Source organism: Anas acuta, chromosome 2 (genome assembly GCF_963932015.1).
Source record: "Anas acuta chromosome 2, bAnaAcu1.1, whole genome shotgun sequence".
In the NCBI taxonomy this organism is placed as follows: domain Eukaryota; kingdom Metazoa; phylum Chordata; class Aves; order Anseriformes; family Anatidae; genus Anas; species Anas acuta.
The window spans coordinates 22,828,686-22,853,509 of record NC_088980.1 but is presented as its reverse complement, the minus strand read 5'-3'; the positions used below and the strand labels follow the sequence as shown (position 1 = coordinate 22,853,509).

Sequence of the window (24,824 nt, the reverse complement as noted above, 5' to 3'; positions counted from 1 at the left end):
CTGCTAGCACCACTATACTTACATGGTCAGTCAGGCCTATATACAGAATTCCTAATTTGGTTGTAAAAATAGACTCTCCATGCTAAAGTTAGAATATAAGGTCTTAAGGCCTCAAGTTAAGATTTTTTTTTTAACCAAAACTTTTCTTTTTTTTTTTTTTTAATTAGAGGATATGTAAACATAAAAAAAGAAGAAAAAAAAAGAAAAAAAAAAACTTGTTGCTTGGACACTGTATGCTCCTGTAATTAAAAATAGTGTGACACCTCTGCTTCTCCCTTTAGAGAAAGTTTCTTTTTAATTGCTCTGCACTTCTTTTCACCAATCATCTTCCTCATCTCATGCTGAGTTATATTGCAGTTATGGCCCATCTATGTAACCAAAGTTTTCAAACAATTTAGAGCTGGCTTAGCTAAAGTATTTTTAAATGGTTGTAGGCTGGATTTTAGAGAACTAAAAATGCCAGCCTCAGCCAGGTGAGTCAATTTGAAAGTGAGGGACAGAGTTTCTTGAGTGTGAGCAACTGAACACGTTTCTGTGTTCTGAAGTTACTTTCACTGCTCATTTTGGTTACTTGTCTGAGATAACATATTTGTGTTGATTATTGTAGTTCATTCCTAATCAGTTGCAGGAAACTGCTCTGGAATGACAACACACCACCTGCTGGCTGTAGGAGCTACTGTTTCCAAAGCTTTTACATCAGCATCCATACCTGAGGTACCGAAATATCTTTCATAAGCCAACTTGGAAAATATTTGGGTCAAAGGAGTTTTTAGTGTCAATGGTAGACACTTCATTTCCTGTTTCAGGTGAAGTCACACTTAGGAGTCCTGTCTATACTGCAACTGTATCTACACAATCAGCTTCACTGTCTTCCTCTTTTTCTTGCTCTATTATAGCTCCATGATAACTATTTACATATAGGAACTTCACCCCACCATGCAGTCACGGGATGACAAGCTGTACAAATGTGCCATTTATTTATATTTGTCTTCGGGAAATTTGATTGAAATCAAATCCCATATTGCTGTTTAATTCTGTATGGTTTGGAAGCCAGGCAAATAGTGGGGTCAGACTGGCATCAGAGAACAGAATGCTCAAGCTCTTAAAAATGAGGTAAATCAACTTTACATTGTGGTTGATAAAGTTACACAGTCTACTAATGATATGGATATTCAGATGACTTAGAGGAAGAAGTGGATACTTTTGAGAGTTGGAGGAAGAAAATTAGCATGTAGCATGACTTTTAGGTTCACAGTGATAGAAGAGATTTATCCTTCCAAAATGCTAGAGGATGAGAAAGACACCAGATGACAGCCACCAAATGGTTTTACCAGTGCAAATTGCAAATGAGGCATGAGGATCTTTCACCTATACTGTAGCAAGAGCAAAAGATATAATAACAGCACTGGAAAGACCTTATCTTGTGTGGAAAGGCAACTCACGTGGCAACTTTTTGATCTTAGTCAATCAACACGAGGCTGCTAGGGGGTGTAATTATCATTCATGGGCTTGCTTTTCAGTAGGAGAAAAAAGGGGATGGAAAAGAATGGGAACAGCAGCTTGCTCAGTTTTACACTGGAATTTGGTAAGTTTGACTACAACAGCTCTGCATGGGATCTGATAACAGAGCAAGTGCAAAGAGCTAACCTATTATCCCACAGAATTATGGACTCTCATCACCGTGTCACGTTGCATCCTGATGTATTCTCTTCTCACATGCCAAGAGTCTTTATAATGTTGCGAGTGTCCATGATACTAATGAAACAAATATAAATTTGGTCTGAATTTGTAGTACGTGCATGCCTGTCTATGTACCTACTCATAGCCCTGGTTTTGAAAACAGTTGTCACATTGATGTTGACCCCTCAATTTGTTTAAAACCAGCAACAGTGATTCAGGTAAGAGGACTTAAGCACGCTAGCTACTGACATAATTTCTTACTCTTTTTACGTCAGGTTATAGCCCAAAGGTCCAGTTGTTCATTAGCATAATCAAAATTATCTAGTGAGTACATCAGCTTAGCAGGGTCAACATCATAAATCAAGAACAAAACTCATAAACCATTTGGAAGTGGCTGTCTTCAAAGATACATGTCACACAAAATTATATGTAAATTATCAGTCCTAACTATTTCTGGTATACTGCCTGAGTATGTTCATCAAAAGGCATGGATTAATCAAATTCTTAACAAATCCATAACTAGCTTTTTAGTTATTAAATTGCAGCATCACTGTGTAGCCTTATTATTTGGACACGGTCTATAACTTTCAGTCTCCATCAGTTAGTGATATTTTTATTTAAATTATACAAAGATCTTCTCCCACATGTTAAAATACGTAACGCTAAGTATAGCTCATCCTGCTGGTTGTATGTTCTTATGGACAAATACTTGTAATGTATTAGACATTACACACCACCACCACCCACTTCAACAGGTTTCTACAGCATAGCTGGCAAAAAACTAGTTAATTTAACTAAAAGAAAAATAAAAGTTTGAGTCTGAATGAGTCAAAATGACTGAGTTATCTTATTGACAATACGAGTGCTCTATTGTAGACTGGATGAGGTATTATGCGGCAATTTATATTGCTATTGCCAGTGTAACCAACTACTATGGATAAAAATATATGCAGTCTTCAAGGTTACAAATCTGGCAGCTTTCAACACACTGCATTTTAAACCACAGAAATGCAAGCAAGCAACTTCTTCTTTGACCTCCATTGGCTTTAGAGGCTCTCACAGCCCAGTTTCCTGAGCTGAACCTGAAAACAGTTCAGGTTTTGTGCCATGACGAGATCTCCAAGCTACAAACTTGATGCAAAATTCTCTGCTGAAGAATTTTGCAAAAATGAAAGGTTTGCGATGTTCTCACTGTAGACCATCAAAGAGAAAGTCAATGTTTATTTAACTTAAACTTAGAGCTCATAACTAGACTTCCAGTCACGACATAGCCCCAAATGTGAAGGTGACTGTTAAAGTTACGCTACAGACACAACTGTATCATCATATGCTATGAATGAGTTATACCAAAACATGTGAGAAGCTGTAAGTACATAGTACATTGAAAATACAGTCAGGAGAGCCATTTGTTTTCAAAACAATAAGCTATGAACATTACACAAACAGCCAATATGGTACATCCAGTTCTGTTTGCCAAATCTTGCTGCTTCTTGATAAGGCAAAATGGAAAGGGAAGAGTAAAGGGTGGTAAACATGAAAAACGCACAGAAATCTAACAGGATTATTCAAAATTACATGCTAGTTTGTAACCGAACAAAATATCATAAAAGGCACATGACGAAGAGTCCAGATACTAGAGACAAGATTCTAATGTGGAAGGGGAAAACAGCTTCCAGGTAACAGAGTAACACAAGAGCTGTGAGGCTAGCATAATTTCCTAATTAGGGTGAACTTGAGGGTCCCACTCAAAGTCCAGCAAAATCAATAAAAGACTTCTATTGATTTCAAGGGATTATGGCTCAGGCCCTAATTTCATGAGCTATACACTACCAACTACCTTTAATCCAGTTACCTACACTCAAAGTAAATCTTTGCAAAAAATATTCTTCTGTGCTGCCAACTATTTACTCTTCACAAAAGTGCAGAATCATTTCCTAAAGCAATTACAAGTGACTGGCTCCTTCCACCTGTTCTGTATTGTACTTGTACTCACTCTTATTTGACTTTCTCCAAAATACTTACCAGAACCTGTCTACTGTGAAGGAAATCATTTGAACTCCAAGGTCAATATTTTGTTATAATCCAACACACAGCCTAATCATAAAATATAGTGTTTCTAAAAATCTTACATACTTTATAGCTGCTGACATTTCTTAATTTAATCTTACATATACGTGACTTTATTGACTTACTTAAAAGTTAAAAAAATATATTAAAAGGCTGAAAGTGTTGGGTTCACTTTTTAAAGGAAATACATGAAAGAGGTAGAAGATTCAGAAACACCGCAGATGTTCCCATCACAATGATATCTAATTGATCATTCAGTCATTGGGCTAGGTATTCAACTGCACCACACAGAATCATGTGTGTTATTCTGTAATGGCACTACCTGAAGCTAAGAATTTGTCATTTTTGGAGAGCTGGAGAATTATAAATTGAATTGATATGGTCCAGTTTTCTTATTGAATGAAAATTTCCAGTCAGAGGACCACATTTCCTTCTACAACACCCTTTAAAAGTCTCAGGTACTGGAAATCTCACCATCCATTTATTCAGGAGACCAATATCTCCATGGTAAAGGTGTTATTTTTTTGTTGTTTTGTTTGTTTGTTTGTTTGTTTGTTTTATAGGCTAAACTCACTTGTACTCAGTTCATGGCCCCAAAAAATTGTAAAGGGGACTTCAGGGGCAGCAAGCAGAGCATCCTAGCACATGGTAAAGGAGATTCCAGAAACAAATAAAAAGACAGCAATGAAACTGGCCACTTGCCCAGCATTGTTATTATCTAGTGCAGTGAAATTGTTAGGCTTCTCATAAGATACACTTTGCCATCCACAACAGCATCTGAAATGCTCTGTCAGAAATACGCAGCAAGTCTCACCGTAAGGACTCCACATCACCACATCCTGAATTGACTACGTCGAAGTGTTCCCAAATTTTCAGGACGTTTGTACTGCACATTAGTTTAAGACTCTGTTGTCTAGAAGACCATTCTTGATTGCACCGGTGTGAGAATACTCTGGTCATCTCACTGGACAGCATATGTTGGCTGGTTCCCCTTACGATGACTTAAGACAAAGTGCCACAGTACTGATTTCTGTGTTCCACCATGTAATTGAGATTGTCGGTTACTTAGAAGATAGTATAGATTTTGGTCAAACACCAGTTTCTGAGAGACATAGTTTTACAGTACTGTACTTTCCGTATTTCCACAGTTGTCTGCTCATAATATTAGAAAAATTGAAGTGTGATGATGTTAGTCATGACTGTTTCTTTAGGCATTTGGCAAAATACACTTATGTATAACAGCTATTTTTGACATTATCAAATGTTTACATATATACAATCTGTATACTGAGATTATAAACACATAAGGTAAAAAAAAAAAAAAGATATAATCCTTGTTTGTTTGTTTGATGTTTAGGTTCAAAGAGTTGCCTTTCAAAGCTCGAAATCCTGTCACAAAAAAAAAAAATTAAAAAAAAAATCTATATTTCTTACTCCTGCATGCTAATTGCTACTATGGTATGTTGTTTATCCCTTACATGTGGAAAGTAAAGAACACAAGGTTCATGCACACAGCGTATAAGTTTACATTGGTCAGGTTCTCCTGAACACGCGTTCCCAAGCCTGGTCTGGTCTGACTCGGAACTGCATTAAACCCGAGAAAAACCTCTCTTGGGTGGGACTCGCAACCTGACTGCAGCTGGGATGCTAGGTAAGTGTTTCTCTCATCATGCGGAACAGCCTTGATATGTCCAGTCTAATACTCCCCTGTTAATTGTTATAATTTTGGTTGTTCTTTACATCAAATCCATAAAATTCTGGTTGACCAAAAAGAAAAAAAAAAAAAAGAAAAAAAAAAAGACCACTTTTTCCCTTCCAGATGAGAGAAGGTTCCCATTGTGATCACGGGCATCTGTGTTGATCTTTCCCCTTGTCTGAAGAGCAGATGAATGTGCAAGGACTCAGCGATGCTGAGTTTCTATAAAATCTGAAGTAAACAGTTCTTGACGTCACCCCAGGAAAACGGTGCAGCTAAATGGAAGTCTCCCATAGCTGGAGAGGGGAAAAGGGAACACAAACACATGTTAGACACTGAGATAAAGCAGACTGCTGCCCAAAAAGTGCAAATTTGTTTGGGGAACTACATCTCCATTGCCTGGGTCACCAAGGCTGTGCTTGTTGGTCTCTCCTACCTCTGGTGCACTGTTCAGGCCACAAGCAGGCAGCCCTGGCCATTTTAGCACAACTTGCAGTCAGCAGAGTAACGCTCCACAGGAGCAGACAGTTTGAAGGTAATATATCGGTGTTACATCAGATTTCTACTAGCAAGCTTTTACCTCGCAGTTACAGTAATTAATATTAGTGTAGAGATTATTTCCCACTGTCTTCTGCCTAAATCTGCTCAGGACATAGAATCATAGAATCATAGAATATCCTGAGTTGGAAGGGACCCTTAAGGATCATCAAGTCCAACTCTTGACCCTGCACAGGTCTACCCAAAAGTTCAGACCATGTGACTAAGTGCACAGTCCAATCTCTTCTTAAATTCAGTCAGGCTCGGTGCAGTGACCACTTCCCTGGGGAGCCTGTTCCAGTGTGCAACCACTCTCTCTGTGAAGAACCCCCTCCTGATGTCAAGCCTAAACTTCCCCTGCCTCAGCTTAACATCTTTGATCTCTGCTGTGGGTTCCAGCAGTGCTCCGCTTCTTTATTCTTGCACAAAAGGGTAGAAAACAGTGCTGGGAATCGCACCTACTTCAGCAACATGAACTAAAGCTATCACAAGTATAACACCTAAAGTAAATTTTAGGGGAAAAGCAGGTTGCTTGTTCAAATGCCTGCTGTGCCTGAGTTGACACAAAGGAAGCAATGGATAGCATCACCTTCTAGCAGTGGCTGAAAATCTCATTCCAGAGGTTTCTCCCCACCCTGGGGAACCCCAGGGCTTGATGCAAGCCCTTCATGTCCTTCTAAACTGCAGATCATTCGCCTTTCTATAATGCTGGTAAGCAGCTTTCCCCCAGCCCAGATGCGCACCTCTGAATGCTTTAGATCCCTGGAAGGGGTAAGAGAGGAGAGCCAGGCTGCTCTGGGGCTGCCCGTCCTCCTCCACAGCCCAAAGGCTGCCCAGGCATGCTTCCAGTTTGAAAAAGTAGTGAGATCTGGGCTTCAGATGGGGGAGTAACCCAAATCTTTAAACACAGCCACCGAGGCTGCTCTGACCTGTGCCAGAGGCTCAGCCTGTAGTAGCTTCCAGAGCTATGGATACGAAGTTAATGTTACTCAAAAGTCTGCTACACTTCCCATTTGCAAAACTACCAGTACATCACCGACAAACATGCACAGAGAATAATAGGGACGCATACCCTGGCACTTTGCCTGTTGGCTTTTTTCTCCTCATCGGGAAGTGGTGGCATTGGGTAAGGGTATTTTCTGCTGGAAGCAATAGACCCAGTGGATGAAGATGGAGACTTTGCAGGAGACAGTGTCCTGAGGTGTTGAAACACACAAAATAAATGTCATGTCTTCAGGTCCCAGCACTGCAACAGCAACTGCCATTACTCTGAAGCGTGGTTCAGAACCAAGTATTATTAGCTCAATATTGGGGGGATAAAGTTGTTTGGTCAGTAGTCTAATAATTTCATGACTATAAATAAAGGTATTTATAGCTTTCAGGAACACTGGAGGAAAAAAATAAAATTTCCTACTTATTAGAATTGTATTCTATTATAAAAATGATTTCTTAAACTGATTTATATGGTATTGTAATTAACATTTTTTAAATTAACAAAACAAATCTTTAATTGAGTAAATACAGGACTAAGAGATAGACATGGCATTATCAAGCCTAAATAGAAACAGTAATAGTATAAAAACAAGCTGAACAGTGTCTTCTGCCAGTGGATGGAAAAATGGCAATTATCAGTGTCTTTATTATATATATATATCTTACACATCTCCTATGTTGATAAAAACATAGCAAATAAATTTATTATCTTATAACGACACATTAATTTACACATATGCATGCACTCGGAGGCCAAACTGTTAGTTGTGAAGGAACAAAGGCATATACAAAGTGCTAATAACAAATTATTCGACATGCAAGCATCATACAGTGCATATTGTTCCAGCCAAAGAAAGAGTCTGATGAGAATATACAAAAATGGACTGATTAGTCAATGGCAATCAGCATTTCTGTACAAGGTGAGTAGAGTAAGCAGGAGCAAGTAAATGTTTGAATCACATGAAAGGCGTTCTTTTCAAGTCAATAAGGCACCAGCACATTATTGACTGAAATTTTATACCCAAGAAAAACTCTTGTATGCTTCTGTTTTGAGATTCTGCACTTTTCCCACTTGAGAGGTTCCTATCAGGCTCTAGTTCTGGGCAGAATAAAAGGGGGGAAAAAAAGTAGAAAGCGTACCCTGGCCTTTTTGTCTTTTTGTTCTCCACTGCAGACTGAGGGCATTCTCCTAAGGAGGCCTCCCACTGGTGCAGGCACATCACCCAGAGCTTCCCTGAGCACTGTAACCTATTTTCTGAGCTTAATGTGTCCCTGAAGATGGAAGTTGTGCCTCAGACTCTACACAGGTCCTCCAGCCCCCTCAAACAGCAAGGGCTTGTGTGTTGAGCAGCTGTAGGCCTGGTGACGAGCACCATTAGCAACACCATGGATACCAAGGAGCCACAGGGCCCAGGCCTGGCAGCCAGCCTCACACCTCTCACTCAGGGATTCGTAGGATCAGCTCCTTCTGTCTAGAGATTACTAATAGGTCAGGGATTCTTTAGTGTCTGGAATTGTTTTGTATATCTATTATTTGAGTGAAAATCATTTACTTTTAAATAATTATTCTTTTACTTTGGACTAGTGCTTCATTTTCTTGTGTCTGCAGCTCCCCACAACAGCACACTCATGTCTCCCATACAAACAATGACTGATGGTAGCCACGAGCAACACGGTGTCAATGGAAATCACATGGTGACAGCTCTCCAGCCTGGCTTATGATGCTCTAGTTCCTCATGCTGTAGCCTCTAAGTTCAACAGCACTTAAAAAATTGGGGTCAGTAAGTTATCCAAACATTGAAAAGTACATCTTCAGCACGTGCACTTTGATTACCTATTAGGATGAACTGGACATACGTGAACATTTTCAGGAAGAAAATTTTAAACAGGTACTGCAGTGTAAAACAAGGCATTCGTATGTCCAGCATCACAGATTTGGGCACCAAAATGCACAAGCAAAAAAAGAAGAAAAAAAAAAAAAAAAGTTACTTTTTAAAAGAAAAGCAGAGAAAGGTTCTCAGCAGTGCCCTGCTCAGTGCTCTGCTCTTCACTTCCCCTACGAGTCCTCTCATCTGGGCCCAAATTTGGACAGATAAGGATCGCTAAACAAATATTAATGGATATAGAATTAATAATAATAATAATAATAATAATAAGGAGAGGAGGAAGGGGGAAAGACAAGGATAGTAGATTTTACAGATTATTAGTAATCTGATTATTCATGAACTTTGCCCAACAGCTGCAGTAGAATTTAAAATCTTGAAGGGTAAATTTATAACAATTAGAAGCAAAGAACCAAGGGTGTTAGATCTGGCTTGGTAATCCCTATGAGAAAGCTGTTTATTTATGCAGGTACCATGGTTGCCTCCTGCACACCACTGGCTCTTCCCACAGGTTATTTTTGGCACCGCAAGAGAAGGCTGTGGTGAGAGGGAAAGCCATGGCCAATCTACCTGGCCATCAACCTTAGCAGGTGATGCTGGAAGGAGCAATATCCTCCCAAGAATGGAGCATCCTGAAGACTTTCCCTGTTCAGCAGGTCCTCTGAGACAGAAGACCCCTAGCAGCCAGGTACATCTGCACTGTAACCCAAAGCTAAGCAGCAACTTCTGGCTTCCATTTTTCAGATAAGAGTTGGAAATTAGAACAACAATCAGAGTTTGAAGGAAGTCTCTTAAAAAGAGGTTGCACAGAAGAAGCCTGGGGGCAGACATATTGCTTGAAATAGACTTATGACTAACCGGAGATGTTAAATAGCTGCTGCTCACTGAAGATGAGCTGCACAGAGCAACTGGGAGAAGAGTCTACAAGTGAGCACCAGCAGAGAGCAGGGCTGGCCGGTTGAATTCATACTGCTGGATTCACCCGTGTGGTACCTAAAGCTTTCCTTTGCAGTCAGCAGAGGCCTCCTCGGTGACAAACTTAAACTTGCAACTTTTAGACCAGTATACTGGTGGAGGGAGAGAAGATCCTCCTTCTTGATGTGGTAGTGGAATTTTATCTTATACTATAGGGAAGTATTTATTTTATATTTTTTAGATTTGGAGGAAAGAGAAAAAAAAACGTTCCTAATAGAAGTGCTTTTTAAAAAATTAATTCAAATCCTATGCAGACAAAACACTGCCTTTTTGAAAGATTTTGAAGCCCAGACCTTCAGCACAGCTGCCTACATTTCCTACCTCTCCCCTCCACACATGTTGCCGGCTCACCTGTGTTTTGCACACATAACTGATATGCACGTCACTGCTCGCCTGCATGTGCAAGGCCACAGCAGCTTTGGGAGCAGCACGTGCATCCTCCTCAGGTACTTTTCAGTTCAAACACATTGAGAATGCAGTTGCACACTTAAAGAAATGACCTTGCCCTCCCCTCACAGGCTCTCGCCTCTTATTTCTGCAACATAGTCAGGTGCTGTTTTTTATTGTCTTTAGTCCCATCTACTGAGACTGGGAAAACATATCACTGCTCAAGTGGATGCTCAGAGCTGATGGTGCATCTTGTGTGGTAAGCATAGTTGTTTGGGTTTTTTGGTCACTTTCCAGGTTCTGCCCTGCAATTGTGTATGTGCTGTGTATCCCAGATTTACATGTACTTTAAATGAGAAAGAGACAAAATGTCCTTTCTCATTTACAGGATGGAAGAGACAGCATTCAGGGACACTTGCAGGTAACGCCAGGGTTAAAGGTAGGTAAAACTTTGCAGTTTGGGGCAAGGGTGGGATCCATTTAGCTTTCACTGGGGTTTTAGTTCTCCTGCTACCACATCCATTAGCTTTCATGCCTAATGTTGCTTCCAGGTGAACCTATACAAGATATTGGGAAAGCAGTCTGATCTGCAGCAGAGTTTCAGAGATTTTACCACCAACCCAAAATGAAGCCATGCACCTCAACACATCGAAAGGACTTTCATTTCTGACCACGAAGCAAGATGTAGTGGCTGCTTTGTGTCTCTTTCTGTTCTTGCAGCTGAAACTAATTGTGTGGGGAGATCGTGCTGGGATCCAGAAGAAGATGCTAAGGCAGCTGGAGAATACCTGCATACAGACGTCTGCCTGCTCTGTCCTGTCTTCTCCTAAACAGGGAGAACCCTGGCCCACACAAGGCATTGCAAAATGTGTTCCCTGGTCACACAACTAGATGTCTTGTGACCTCTTCAAGTGTCACTTTAGCCAAACTCATAGAAGGTGGCCGTGACAGCTCTGCACTTTTCGAGAACTTTGTTTCCCTCTGTTTTGTGGACTGAAATAACTTAATGAAATTCACTTAAAAGTCAACTCAGTGAAAGCACTTCAAATGTGGCTATGTCAGCCTGACCTGACATCTGCTTACATGGTTCATCTCTGTGAAGGATGTTATCAGCATAAATCAGCCTCCGTTAGGAAGCTTCAGTCTTCTAAAAACACTGATGTGGCTCAGGATTTTAGCTTTTTAAGGCAGTTCCTTCTGGGAAACAGCCACATGCACAGGTTTCCTCAGGAGGAGAAGCAGAGGAAGGGGAGGTTTGGCTCTGGGGGAGCTGCAGAAGAGGCAAAGGCTGGGGCTGGAGCCCCTCACTCCAAGCACTGCCCAATAATGAATGCTCCAGAAGTGAGCACTCACACACTTTAAAGAACTATTTTGCTTAATTCTTGAAGTGAAATCCTGACCCTATTGATGTCATGTGTTTTTTTTTTTCAGTGGCTGCCAACAAGGCCAATATTTTGCTTTGGTGGTAATCAGGAAAACTCCATCCTGAAGGGGCAGAGCTTCATAAGAGGAAGGGTCTCTTCCTGATGGCAGAGCAGGGAGGTTCTGCTCCGGCCACACATCCTGCAGGGGGACAAAGTCATCCTCACCAAGGAGCTGGGATGCCCCAAGGCCACAATGACTCTGAACTGCCTGCTGCCATCACTGCTGAGGGCTTCACACTGACAGAGCTTTCCAGTAACTGCAGCTCACTGCAGCGACTGGAAGATCAACGGAGGCCAATTTAACAAGTTAAAAATATTGTTGAGAGAAAGGAACAGAGAAACAGAAAGGGATTCATTTTGTTTGTTTGATTTTCATTTAAACACAGCCTAAATCTCCCTCAGAAAGAGCTGGGAGATGGTCAGTCCTGGCTCTGGCCTCTGCTGCATGCTCACAGCAGAAGGCAATGGACGTGGCAGAGCAGCAGAGTCAGCCCAGGCCTGAACATCAGCTGAGGAGGAGTGGAGACAAACATGAGGAAGAAGGAAACAAGAATGCCAAAGCACAGGAAAAAAACATGGGGGAAATGCCTGTTGTTTCCTGCCCTCCATGCCCCTTGCCCATCCCTTTCTGATTTGGGATGGCCATTTTCCCTCTGGGGATGCATCCTGGGTCTCCATCTAAATTAATGTTTTCTTTGTAAATTTATTTTAAACACTCCCAAAGATTTTAAGTTACCATAAATACTGGCATGAATTCAACTGTAAGAAGCTCAGTGCTTCAGAGGGCACCTTCCAGTCTCTTTTGTCTATAGTTATATAGACATATATAAAGTTATAGTTATCTATAGAAATGGCTGCATTTGGGGATTCTGGTGGTTTATTTTCTGATGCTAGCATGGTTCCTAAGTCCTTTAAGATTCAGAGAGAATTTCTAGGAATCCTTTACTGTATTTCCTAATGTCAAGCTGTGCGTTAACCACTGTAATTGACAATAACAAAAATATACAGTAGTATCGCAACACTAAAACAGTGAATTTACCTGAGCAATAGCTGATGTGTCTCAGCAACGTACCCCTCTCTCCCTGAACCTCCACAAGAAATATACATTTATGGCAAAGCTATTTAATCTTTGCAAAGTAAATGGAGGCAAAATATGTCTGCTGTTTGTGCAAACAGCCCTCACTGCTCTCAGGGGATGAAGGTGATGCTAACACAGCACTTACCCCTTGCTGCAATGCTGAAATTTCCCACCTGGGTTCACTGCTGGGGTTATGCAACTATGACCTAGCATGTAAAATTAAAATCTAGTGTAGCCTTTGGGCAGCAGGAAAATGATATTTTTCTTTACAGTTCCTATTTTGCTATAGAAAGGAATCTCACAGCTGGGAGCTTTCTGGTGCCAGAGCTACTACTACTATTATTATTAATAAAAAGTAATTATATGGAGATTCCCACTAGACCTGAAAAAAAAATTATAAACTATTTAAATTTAATAACTAGGACACCAGGTGTCAAGGTGGCAAATTTAGACATTTTTTTTAAGCTCATGGAGTAAGCCTCTGTGATACCTAATATCTCTATTTTCTGAAAATCTGCAACTTTCCCAGGAATTGCAGGAAGACCTTTTATTTTTTTCCTGACTCTACTTCAACTCTACCTGCAACAGCATCAGTCATCAAGACATGATTCCTAAAATTATAGGGAAACAAACAAAGCAGCAATATTACTTTCATTCATCTTTAAAGGAAAAAAAAAAAAATCAAATATTTGCAAATTAAAAAAAAAAAAAACCTATTCAGCTACTTAGCTGGTGTTAATGCCTTGGGCTGTGATTCCTAAAATGAAGTATCAGCTGGACCGTCTGACTTCAGCCTGACTTTCTGAACTTATTTCTGAACTGACTTTCTGGCTTATTAAACAAGATTTATTTGGTTTTCTCTGTGAATTGCTCCAAAGCTCAAAACCCAGCCATGTGATGTACAGACACACAGCTTTTAGGAACACTATTTTTCCTCTACTGACAGATTAACCAAAATTGTACCTGATTTCTGGGGAGAAACATGCAGTGTAACCTCTCATAAGCCCACGGCTACTCATCCCAGGAGAAGATTTGATCCTTTGCCTTCCATAATATGCCTGCAGAATAGTTCCCTGAGGTTACCTCAGTTAATTAGGACACACGGGTTTCTAAATTTATCCTGATTTCTCCCCTGTTTCTAAAGCTACTGCTGCGGGCAGTCATTAGTAATCTTTTGTAGAGTAAAAATGTTAATTTAGGTTTCATCTCTGCTGATACCAAGCCGAAAAAATCACAGGGGTCAGCTTAATCCTCATCTGCATACAAAAAAATGTTTGGTTTATCTCAAATGTAATTAGAAATGTGACTCATTCACCGCAACAGTGAAAACCCTCAGGAGCAGGGTGTGCTCCCATCAACTTAATCCGGTCACTAAATCAAGATATACTGATGCTAAAAGATGAAAACCACATTAAGTGTATGCATTGAGGAATCTGAACCTGTTTAACTAAACCAATTAAAGTAACATGTTTTAAAACAGTGTTATCTTCATAGCTCATCAACACCTTTGTTTATTGCAGCCAGAGGGCTTTGGCTATGAACACCCTGAGAGCCAGCTGTGAGGTTAGGTCATGGAGACAGATTGCCTTGCCTGAACAACAGAGGTCCAGAGGGCATTTTTAGGAAAAGGTTCAGTTTCCCTTGCTAATAAAACACACCTCATTTCTAGTGTGAGTTTGCTGAATTTCCCCTTCCAGTTAATTTTGGTTGCTCTCAGTCTTGGTCTGCCCTTAAAGCTTTTGCTCCATGTAAAACCATACATAGGTTTTATGATCAGGTAAGCACTTAACTTCTCCATTAAACTTCTGAATAGCTTGACGTCCTGAAGGCTTTTCTAAGGTTTCTCTGGGCTATGTACTTAAACCTCCCTGGTTCTTGAACACGCTGCTCTAACACCAGTGGTTAAACTTCAACCCCCTACCAACACCAAGACCCAATGGATTCTGATGGGCACAATCACAAAATCCTCCCTTAAACCTGGGATTCCTGTGTCAGGGATTATTCCTACTTGCTCAGGACCGGCAGGCTTAAATTTATCTCTTGTGACCTGTTAGCTCTTCGGAATGATTCTCTGTAACTTTCTCTGCAATTAAAGAATTCTTGAAAGCAAACATAAATGATATTTTTAAAAAAGGTACCTATTTTAATCCCTTACAAGACTTCTGCAGATTTTTAGTTCTAAAAATGACTAAACTCCCAAGTTGTTATGCAATATCTTCCAGTGTTACTATCAGAATAAGTGTTTCATTAGCATCTTGTGATGTAACTCCATCATATTTTTTCTCCCAAATACACACTGGACATACTTAGTGAACATTTCTGCCCTTTTGCACTATTATTAGGTCTACTACAGTGTCAAAATTATTGTTAAATTTCTATGTATTCATTCTTACCAGCCTTCACTGTTTTGGCTAAAGATTCAACTTTGCATTCTTTTTGTTTGTGTATCTATAATCTTTTTTCAGCTTCCTATTTAATACGTCAATTTACAGCTTTATTGGTTTATTTTATTTTATGTTATTTGTCACAAATTGTCTCCCATTCTCCCTTATGCTAGGTATTTGTTTGTTTGAGCTGATATAAACTTCTCTCTCAGCAACAAGATTGTGTCTTTTGGGAATCGACTAAAATGTTCTCAGACTCTTAATTATGTGCAACAGGGAGGCCAGCCTCATGCATGCTTCTCTTTAACCTGGAATGTAACAAATGTACACTTTTCCCTTTCAAAAACAAGGGATTTTTTTGGTAGAACCCTACACTCACTTGTAACAGACTCATTAGTGGTTTGATAAATACAGCACGGAGTATATTCTCATACTTTTAATTATCCAATTATGATATGTTAAATTAAATTACAATATGTTAATCATTTCATTGTATGCTTAGGATAAAATACCACTACTTTTTTTTTTCTTTTTTGGTTTAAATTTTAGTATGCACTATATAAGACAGTGTGTAGAGTAAATGTGTTATGAAATCACTTGCTTCAGTAAATTACATTTTGTTTAAGTTAATACTACTTTATTAGTGATAAATACGTCTCATGCCCATAAACACTACTTGGCATAAAATGATGAGAAAGCTACTACAAGCTATAGATGATGGTGGGAACGCATGCACTACACACACCCTTTTCAATGGCTTCATTAAAACATTCAGTAAAAAAATTGTAAATTGCACATGAAGCCAAAAACAGACATCAAAATGCAGCAAAAGAAGAGGGGCCCTTTGCACCTACAGTAACTTGTATTGATTTATACAAGGTAGGAGTCCCAACATATTTGTATATGCTGGAACAGCTTTTAAAAAAGATATAGAATTAATTTACAAAATACCTAAAGTATGGTCCTTCAGTGTTTTTATTCACATCTTCTACCCACTTAGCTACATTATATTCTCTTTTGAACCATGGGTTTAAATACCTGCGGAAAGCAATGGAAGGAACAGAGAAAGCAGAAGAACAAGAATAGAAAATCTGAGAACACACAGCACAAGCTTAGCAAGGATGTCTTCATCCCCAAAATGCAAGTGAATATGGCAAATAAATCAGTATGGATGTTGGGTGAGGACTAGGCAACGTGTACAACTGCATGAGAAAATCTGAACTACAACAAGACTCGCATGTTTGGTTTATATGGAAGATGTTTGGGATATATCATTCATTTAATACCTGAAAGGTAAAATTCACTCCTATGCAGAGGGCCAGCATTAAGCTCATGGTTTGAACTCCTCTCATGATCTCAAAATAATGTTGAAGGGGAAACGTTTTGGCTCCATCCTACAGTTTGCTTGTTGCAGAGACAGGTTTGCATCCATTGAGAGTAAATCACAAGACAATGGCTAAGTGAGCAGAGAAACCTGGGCTGGGCCCCTTCTACAGGAATGAATTTAGGCCTCAGTGTGTTAAAAGTCTTGAATTTTTTGCCACTGCAGTGGCAATTTTAACACTCATGTGCAAATAAACCCCTAAATTTATAATGATTGTTTCATAGGGCGGGATCACAAGAAGCTTTCAAGGAGAGGTGGGCTGTGGGATTATCTCACAATTTACAGAAGCAATCTTGATACCAAAACCACACTTTTGGGGGGGGGGGGGGGGGGGGGGGGGGAGAGGAAGTCTGTGCTACACACTCATATTAGTTACATGAAAACTGGGAAATAAAAATGGTGTTTAATTAGTTGACAGTAATGTTACCAGAGGAGAAAATGTTTTGCTAACTGGTATCTCTTAGCCCCCAGTACCAAGGTTAGGTAATTCCTCCCCCTCCATCATGTGAATTAAAAAAGGGCAACATAGAAGCAGCAACCTGTCTGGTCCGACTCAAATCTGGTTTCGTAGTATAAGAATTGCAAGTTTAACAATTATTTGTAATCACCACCTTCATATAACAGAGACTAACACATGTTGGAATAGGAAATAGCTTGTAACCAAGGGAAAATGGAAATAACATTCCTTTTTCAATATATTTTCGGTATTTCTGGACCAGTTCTTACCACCCTCATTTATGAAGGGGACTCCAGTGACCTGGCACTGGGGAACAGGCCTGGCAAGGGACTGCTCAGGTGAGTAAAGTGGGGCCGGTCCACGTCAGTTAACCCTGACCATCTTTCAGACCATGTCGAAGACAAAAGCAGCAGCACTTTTTTAACGGCTTAGGCCTCCTTTTTTGTTCTGGAACTTCTCCCCGCCCCGCGCAAGCGCAGCCACAGCTTTGGGAAAGTACTCGTCCTCAGCCACAAGTGCTCGCTTCTCAGTAGCTTCCTCAGCTCGCTTACTTATCAGGGATCAGGAGTGCTTTATGCTTTCCAGCTCAGGTACTTAATAAAGAAAATGCCAAAAGTGGTGGCGCAGCAACGGAAGAGCCGCAAGTGAAGCCACGGGCTGATGGCAGCATCGCCAGGAACTAATTAACTTTAGGTTTTAGCATTAATTGTAGGTGCAACTACATGTTTTCAGACATCGCTGCAGTACTTTTGATTTGCTTTTTTTTTTTTTCATTTAGAAGGGTGTTTTGGTAACCATGAAACACTCCCGGCCTGGCTTCCTGTATGAGAAAACAACGTGTCAGGAGGTATCTGAGCATGCAGCTGCGGCACAGCCGTGCAGCCGGCCTTCCTGGGTCTGGCTGCACTACAGAGCACCGCTCACTGCCCAGGGCCCTCTGGTACAGCAAGGCCAAACTCGGGTCACTGCAGACCATAAGTGATACCATCAGAAAGCTCTCATGTTGATCTCCATGGCCACATACATATTCGTTAACGACAGCCAGAATCTGCATTTTCTTTGGGTGAGAAATTCCCCTTTACAACCAAGGTGTCCCTACACAAAAGCCTCCAGCTCAACCGACGGCTCGATTTGGCTTGCAGCGCGACATGCAACCGTGCGAAAGACCTGGGCTCAAGGGTCCTAGTCCTCCTCAGGCTGGTGAGGAGGAAGGCTAGCTAGCGCTGCGTCAGCAGGAGTGCCTCCAAGCAGTCACGGTGTTTCGCCACAGTGAAAACTATGGGATACTGAGGGAAAGGGGCTCGTCACGGGATCAAACGGCAGCCCAGAATGCAGGGGCAGGTGAGACTGACCTGTGATCCTGGCTCCCTGTTTGGGGGGGGTCAGAGCCCTCTGGGCTTATGCCTTGGGCCGGGGTTTGGTGGCCGAGAGAAAGCCCAGGCTCAGATGCATGAGTTACCCTGCTGCAAAAACACAATATATAATAGAAAGTCTAAGCCAACGATGTTCGTATCAGTTACAACAACGAGGAAGATAAATGCTTATAGGAAAAGCAGTGCAAATTAACAACGATTAGAACTGCTATTTGGCAAAACACATGTTCCCTGGGACCTGTTTTAACACAAGTTCCCAATTAAACTTCAGCTTATTCAGAAAACCCTCATTATCTTTCCTGGATAACTCTAATTGATTTTAACAGAAAACTTGTTTTATCAGGGCATTGCATCAACCCCGCTTGTGAAAAAGCTGCAGAAATGCTGGGCCTGTTGGCATTCCTTCTGTGTGAACCAAACCATCTGCCTTTAATAAAGAAGAATTTTGTTTTGAAACATCTAGAAACAATTTAAAATATCCCAAAAGAGCTTTAGCAGTCTCTGCAGAGTGATACTCTCAGCAGACACCTCATTTCATGAATCTGTTAAGTATAAGAAGTTGCAGAGAGGTATGTGCAACCATGTATGTTTCCAGGACATTTTTCCAGTACATTTTCCAGGAACTGCCCAATGCAACCCTCCTGTCAGTGTTGTTCATGAGGGCTGCACAGCTTAAAACTTGTGCAGTGCTTAAGAAATTTCATTTAAATGATTAATGGCAAGATTTTCCATCTGATGCTTGCCTGTACACAAAAAAAAAATACTTGTGCATAATGTGCAATTACTGCAGACTAATAAATATACCAGATTCTTTTATAGGCAAGTGTATTACTGTGCAACTTCTGGAACTCGTGGTAAAAAATAAAAAAAATAAAAAAATAAAAAAAATTCTGCACCAGGTATGGCAAAACTGAACACCACCTTTCAGCAGGTAATCTATCTGTCTCTGTCATCCACAAGAAACCAACAGTGCTACCCTCTTTTTCTGTCTCAACAAATATTCTTCATTGGACTTACAAGGGTCACATAGGTTGGTTGGTTTTCCATTTCAGAACAGATTTTAAGGTTATTCTGTGTTCTCCAGAGAAATTAAGAAAGTAAATTTGTCTGGGAAAAGCCTCCATTTATTCTAAGGTATCCTCAAAGTAGATGGCATTGCATTTTGTTTTGCTAGAAATCATTGGGCATGGTTAAACCATTCTCTGTCCTTTTTTTCTTCTCCCAGAGCATTTTATCTCTCTGAGCAGATCCACTGTGTGCCCTGGACCATTCTCTCTGTTCCCCACTGAATCTCACCACATGTGGTTCATTCAGTGAGAGCTCTCTCTCCACAGGGTGACCGGCTTGCCAAGGAGACTCGGACAAGCCATGCAGTCCCATGCAACCCAAGATATTCCCCCATCAGGAGAAGGGAATTTTCCAGCCAGCACATGTGTGCCAGGAAAGCACACACTGCTTCACTGCCCTCGGGTAGCCACAGCCTTCTACCTCCAGCACCAGGGCTGCTGCTGGGGTGAGAGACCATAGTAAGTATCAGGGAGGAAAGCAGAGAATTTGGTAGAAATGCTGGGGTACCTTTGAAAGAGAAAAATTTTACAGGGAAAAAAAAATTCTAACTCTCATGCTCCCTGTTTACTCACTGATTTATTACTCTAAACATCCTGTAGTAAATGTATTATAGCTGAGCAGCACGGATAAAAGAAATATGTCCATTAGAGTTGGTGGGGTGTTTCTTTGCCTTTTTTTTTTCTTTTATTGAAAACGATACTCTTCCCAACAATTATGTTCACTCTGAGATTAAAAAATAAAAAAAAAAAGCTGATCTGTTTTCATTTTTTAATAACTAAATCCGGCCCCAATTTGTGCCTGTGCTGAAGGATAGAATAACGATAAAATTAATTTAACTATATTGTTTTTATAAATCTTATTTGAGAAATGCAATTGGAAATGAAGAAAAGCACAGGACGAGTTTCTAAAGAACTTCCAGTCTCATTTGTACTCTTAATGGTTTGGCCAGATTACTTTTACTTTTATCAAACTGTCATATGCACGGAGGAAAGAAAACCATCAAATAAATAATGTTCCATTAAGAGTTTATCAGCACTAAGACCAAGAGCACTGGGGCACTTGACAGATAAACTCCCCCAAGGGATCTAGGAATGATATTTCTGGTTCCATATTAGCATTTTGGCCACATAATGTTTTAATTACTATGTAGATCAAATTATTATTTATGTAATTGGAAGGAGATGGTCTTCTCTACGTATCTTTCTAAGCCTACTTGCCTCAAAACAGTTCACTGCAGGTGAAAGAAAAGTTTCAGAACAAACCTAAATCCCCAAATTGGAGAAAGCAGGGTCCAGAGAGGAGTTAGAATGATTAGTTTCCAGCAGGGTTGGTATCAAGCCCACTTGCCCATATAGGTGCGAAGTTAGTACTAATGCTATAGGGAAAGGGCATTGTCATTGCCATCACAGTCAAGAAGGGGTCATTCCTATGTGGCATAAATGCTGTAAGAGCAAGCCAGCATTTGACAAGCCCAGAGATTTTGTTTCCAGCCATTCCCTATTCATTCATGAAAGGAGCCTGAACCAGCAGGATTAAGCACATAGGAACGGTTCTTTCCCAATGGGGAGCACTGCACACATGGTCTCTTCAGTGACTGTAACCACCTAGACAGCAACTCTAGGCCATGCTGTAGAGGTCTGGGGATCCATCACTTGGTAAGGACTGCCATTAGCCGTTTATTTCAGGGCTTACTCAAGACTGGCTGTTTCAGGATTTGCTGGCTTACAACTATAAGCTTCAGGGTACTCTGAGAGCAGACAGATACCTCTTCTAAAGCCTGCAGGCAGGCACACAGAGATACACAGTGCTACCTCCGCAATGACCCAACCCAAGGTGAAGGCAAGGGGAGGAAACGGGTTATCAGAAACTCAATATTGAACCAGGATACACTCAGCAATGGCAGTTTACTGTAGACAAAAGCCTGTGGTGATGGTGCAGGCTGCCACCATCATTGGGAATTGCTATGGGAACGACTGAGGAAGCCTACATAAAAAAGAAAATCGATAGTTAATTTTTTTTAAGAATACATAAAAAGAGGTTGAAATACATTAGCCAAACCATTACCAGATTATCAGTCAGCAATCAGAATGTGCCACAGGGCAAAAAAAATGCAACTGTCTACTTTTCAGTATTCTTAATCTCAATCTACAAAATACAAGTATGAAAACTCTACTTTTTGGCTTTGCTGTTGTAAATTCAGACTTACTCAGTTGAATTAGACCGTGGCCTAAATCTTTTGCCTCTGACTTTCTTTCTGTTTCCTCCTATATTACCTGAAAGAAATCACAGGATAAAGACAGATGGTAAAACATCGTGAAACTCACCAGCGTTCCACTCCAAACTGTACATTCTCCTTGCATTCCCAGCAAAAGCCACTGGCTATGACCACTTAAAAGCCATAGGTCAGTCCCTTTTGATTTACCTCAGACCAGGTAAACTTGACACTTAGGTGATCTTTCACTACCTTTTGCAGCAACTGTGCAGAGCAAAAAACTATTTAGCTTCAGCATTCACTTGAGAAAATCACTGCTTCAAGAAAAACACTAAATACTGCACAGTAAAATCACAAAAGTTGGCAAGAGTGAATGGACTTCCTCTTTTTCATGTTGGCTCACACTGGAGGAATAGGAGAAATTAGATCTAATTTCCACATGTAAAGCATTGTGAAAAAAAGGTTCTTGTGTAGGACAATGCTAAATCCTAGCTCCAGGTTAACAACAGGCACAATGGCAAGGATTCATGATGCTCTCCTAAGATCACCTACATTTCAGAGAGCCCAGTGACAAAGATGTTGGTTTCCACTGTGACCAGCAGAAAAGTTCACACTTACCTTGCCATGAATTACTCCTAGGCCTCCCATTTTCACAAATGTCTGAAATATGTTTTGTGTCTGGGATCCTTTCACTCCAGGAATGAGATAATCCATTTGACCTGGAACAGGAGGGCTCAGATGCGGTTATTGTTATGGCTGTTGTCTAACAAAAATGCTAGCTCAGCTGTTCAGAGACAGTCACATTCCCCAAGTCAGTGCCATGACACGGCCTAAGGTCTGTCTGCACTAGCAAAGCATCCACTTTTTTTTTGGTGAATTATGCTCTGCCAGCTGTCCCTGCAGCAGTTTGGTGTGTCCACGTTCAAGAGACAGGCTTCAGCATCACTTTCTCATGCTGCTGAAAGCACAAACATGAGCACATACCAGATTTCTGTAGGTATTTCCAGCCCTGCCCCGGTTCTTAGTTGGACGATGCTCCTCTAGCTGTGCTTATGATTTTTTACTGCATCCTGCCTGCAGGCTGCCCACCCCATCCTCATGCTGCTGCAGAAAAACCAGGACTGCTTCCCTCTTCTCACTGCCACCAGTCTCAGGATTCTGTGATGAGCAGCCTCCCAGACACAGATGGGAGCTCCAGCGGAGGGGTAACTGTCTCATTTTTGCTTATTTCTTTTTCTTTTTTTTTTTTTTTTGTATTCTGTCAGCTAGTCATTGCAGATTATACTTTTAATGCCTTTATATCTAGGTGCTTGGTGCAAACTAAGGTTTTTTCTTCCTCTTGTATTCCCTCTAACAGCCAGAGATGTGTGTGGCAATGTCCAACGGGAAGAGGAGAGAGTGGGATTCTGCAGCAGGCTCCCTCCTGTTGGACTGTAGCTGCTGCTCGGCCATTTGCCATGATATCCACAATTATTTCCAAAACAAGAGGAAGTTGAAAACTGGTCAGAATAGACAGTTTATTTATTAGAAAGAGGTTTTGCTTAAAGGATGTGTTTCTGTATTTTGTAACAATCTGAATACTCCTGCGGTTTTCAAATTCTGCTCTGCTTGCAGGGCAGGCATCTGTCAGATGCTCTCCAGTTTCCAGAAGACCTGGTTAATCACAGCCACACTGAAGTAAGCCCAGAATTTTATTTGAAGTTTTTTGAGGTATGAAAGATCTGAGAACTGACAGATTGACAGATTTTGTAATCATTTTCTCCTTGCTACAGCCTATTTTTATGTTCACGAGTGTCTTGCTATATACTGTCTTTGGTGTTTGCAATTTCACAATAACAAAAATTATCATGATGTTATGTTTTAATCTCAGAACACCCTGGAACACCCTCCGTGAATACTAACACTTCATAGCATTTTCCAGCAAGAAGAAGCCCAGGTGGCTAATGACCCAGTCACTTCAATGTCTGCCAAGAGCTGCCATTGATATCTGCACCCAGAGCAAATCAAAAACAGCTAGAGAGGTAGGAAATAGTGCCCTGGGCATCAGATGGGAGGACTATGACAGTTCCACCACAATGTAATGGAGCATTTGTCAGACTTACTTGTCCAGACTTGACAGTGGCACAACATAGCTGAGCTGGTGGTGGGCAACAACAAAACTCTCTAGTACAGACAGACCTTAGAAATCATTTGCTTTTTGGAACAGGCAATAAACAGAGACACATGAAAGAAATGAAGTGTGGAAAGAAACACAGGTACAGAACAAAATAAGAAACACATTAAATGACATTCATTTAAAAACAAACATTTTTTCTTAACTGGAATATGAACCTGCTCACACCAACCTATTGAAAACTTGCTTCCCCAAGACTTTTTTCAAAATTTTATCCAAATGAGAAAAGATTCTCCAACACAAACACTGTGTCATTTAAGATTAATGTTTCCTCCCCAAAACAAATAACTTGTCCACCCACAAATCTAAAAAGCTGAATTTAAAATGTGTACGTTGATCATTAATTATATAGTACTACAGTTTTTATTAATAGCTTTTTTATTAGATCAAATTTGATGAAGTTGCACATGAGATGAAGCTGGTATACCTAGTAGCACTACAAATGTATCCCTTTGATATATTTCTCTTTACTTTCTTCAAAATAACAACTATAAAGAGAATGGTTTTGTCAACTGCACAGCTATAGACTGCTCCATGAGACAAAAACTGAGAATTGCAGCTTTGTAATCAAACAGTTCAGGAGCGTTTATCCCCACCCCACCCACTGAACACTTACAGCTTCTTGTAAATTGTTTTGAAGTGGTAGCTGAAGATTTTTGTAATTAAAGGATCTCTGATTGCAGCAGGACTTTGATCGTCACGACCTAAAGACCTCGGCAATTGCAAACTCCTTTCAATGTTTTTCAATTATTTTTCCACTTTAAAGTGTTGATTTTTTTTTTTAAAGTAACTGGAGCAACAGCAGAATAAGTGAATTCTGAACAGGGGCAAAATCTCATGCCTTCCTTGGCTACTCATGACAGCAAGCACAAAATTACAGAAAGTCTTTGCAGAATTATTTTTTACGATATAAATGTCTCAGTGACATTTAGGACACTAGTCTTATAAGTAAAAGTGGAATCAAATGCAAGCACCATCATCTTTACTGTGAGGCAGAAAGAATATTATCCAGAACTCTACGTCAACTCACTGAATTAATGACACTGACAAAGA

The 24,824-nt window shown here is 40.4% G+C and overlaps 1 protein-coding gene and 1 long non-coding RNA gene across 12 annotated transcripts in view; one reads left to right on the top strand and one right to left on the bottom strand.

Moving 5' to 3' along the window:
• Positions 1-1,564: 1,564 nt before the first annotated feature.
• The window catches only part of ADAM22 (ADAM metallopeptidase domain 22), a 138,420-nt gene continuing 115,160 nt past the window's right edge, over positions 1,565-24,824 (bottom strand). For 4 of the 11 annotated variants that reach the window (XM_068673886.1, XM_068673894.1, XM_068673891.1 and 1 more), the window contains 5 exons: positions 22,217-22,317; positions 21,593-21,659; positions 18,298-18,408; positions 7,053-7,176; positions 1,565-5,739 (listed from right to left, as the gene is read on the bottom strand). In XM_068673886.1, coding sequence (XP_068529987.1) covers positions 5,719-5,739; positions 7,053-7,176; positions 18,298-18,408; positions 21,593-21,659; positions 22,217-22,317 — 424 coding nt within the window. In that variant the 3' untranslated portion in view covers positions 1,565-5,718. Of the gene's footprint in view, positions 5,740-7,052; positions 7,177-16,055; positions 16,143-18,297; positions 18,409-21,588; positions 21,660-22,216; positions 22,318-24,824 lie in introns of those variants that run through there. The other 7 variants (XM_068673890.1, XM_068673895.1, XM_068673892.1 and 4 more) reach the window with 3 other exon arrangements.
• On the top strand, positions 13,762-20,867 carry LOC137852296 (uncharacterized). Its single transcript, XR_011093760.1, has 3 exons — positions 13,762-14,497; positions 17,208-17,283; positions 17,724-20,867. It is a non-coding gene; the product is annotated as an uncharacterized lncRNA (long non-coding RNA).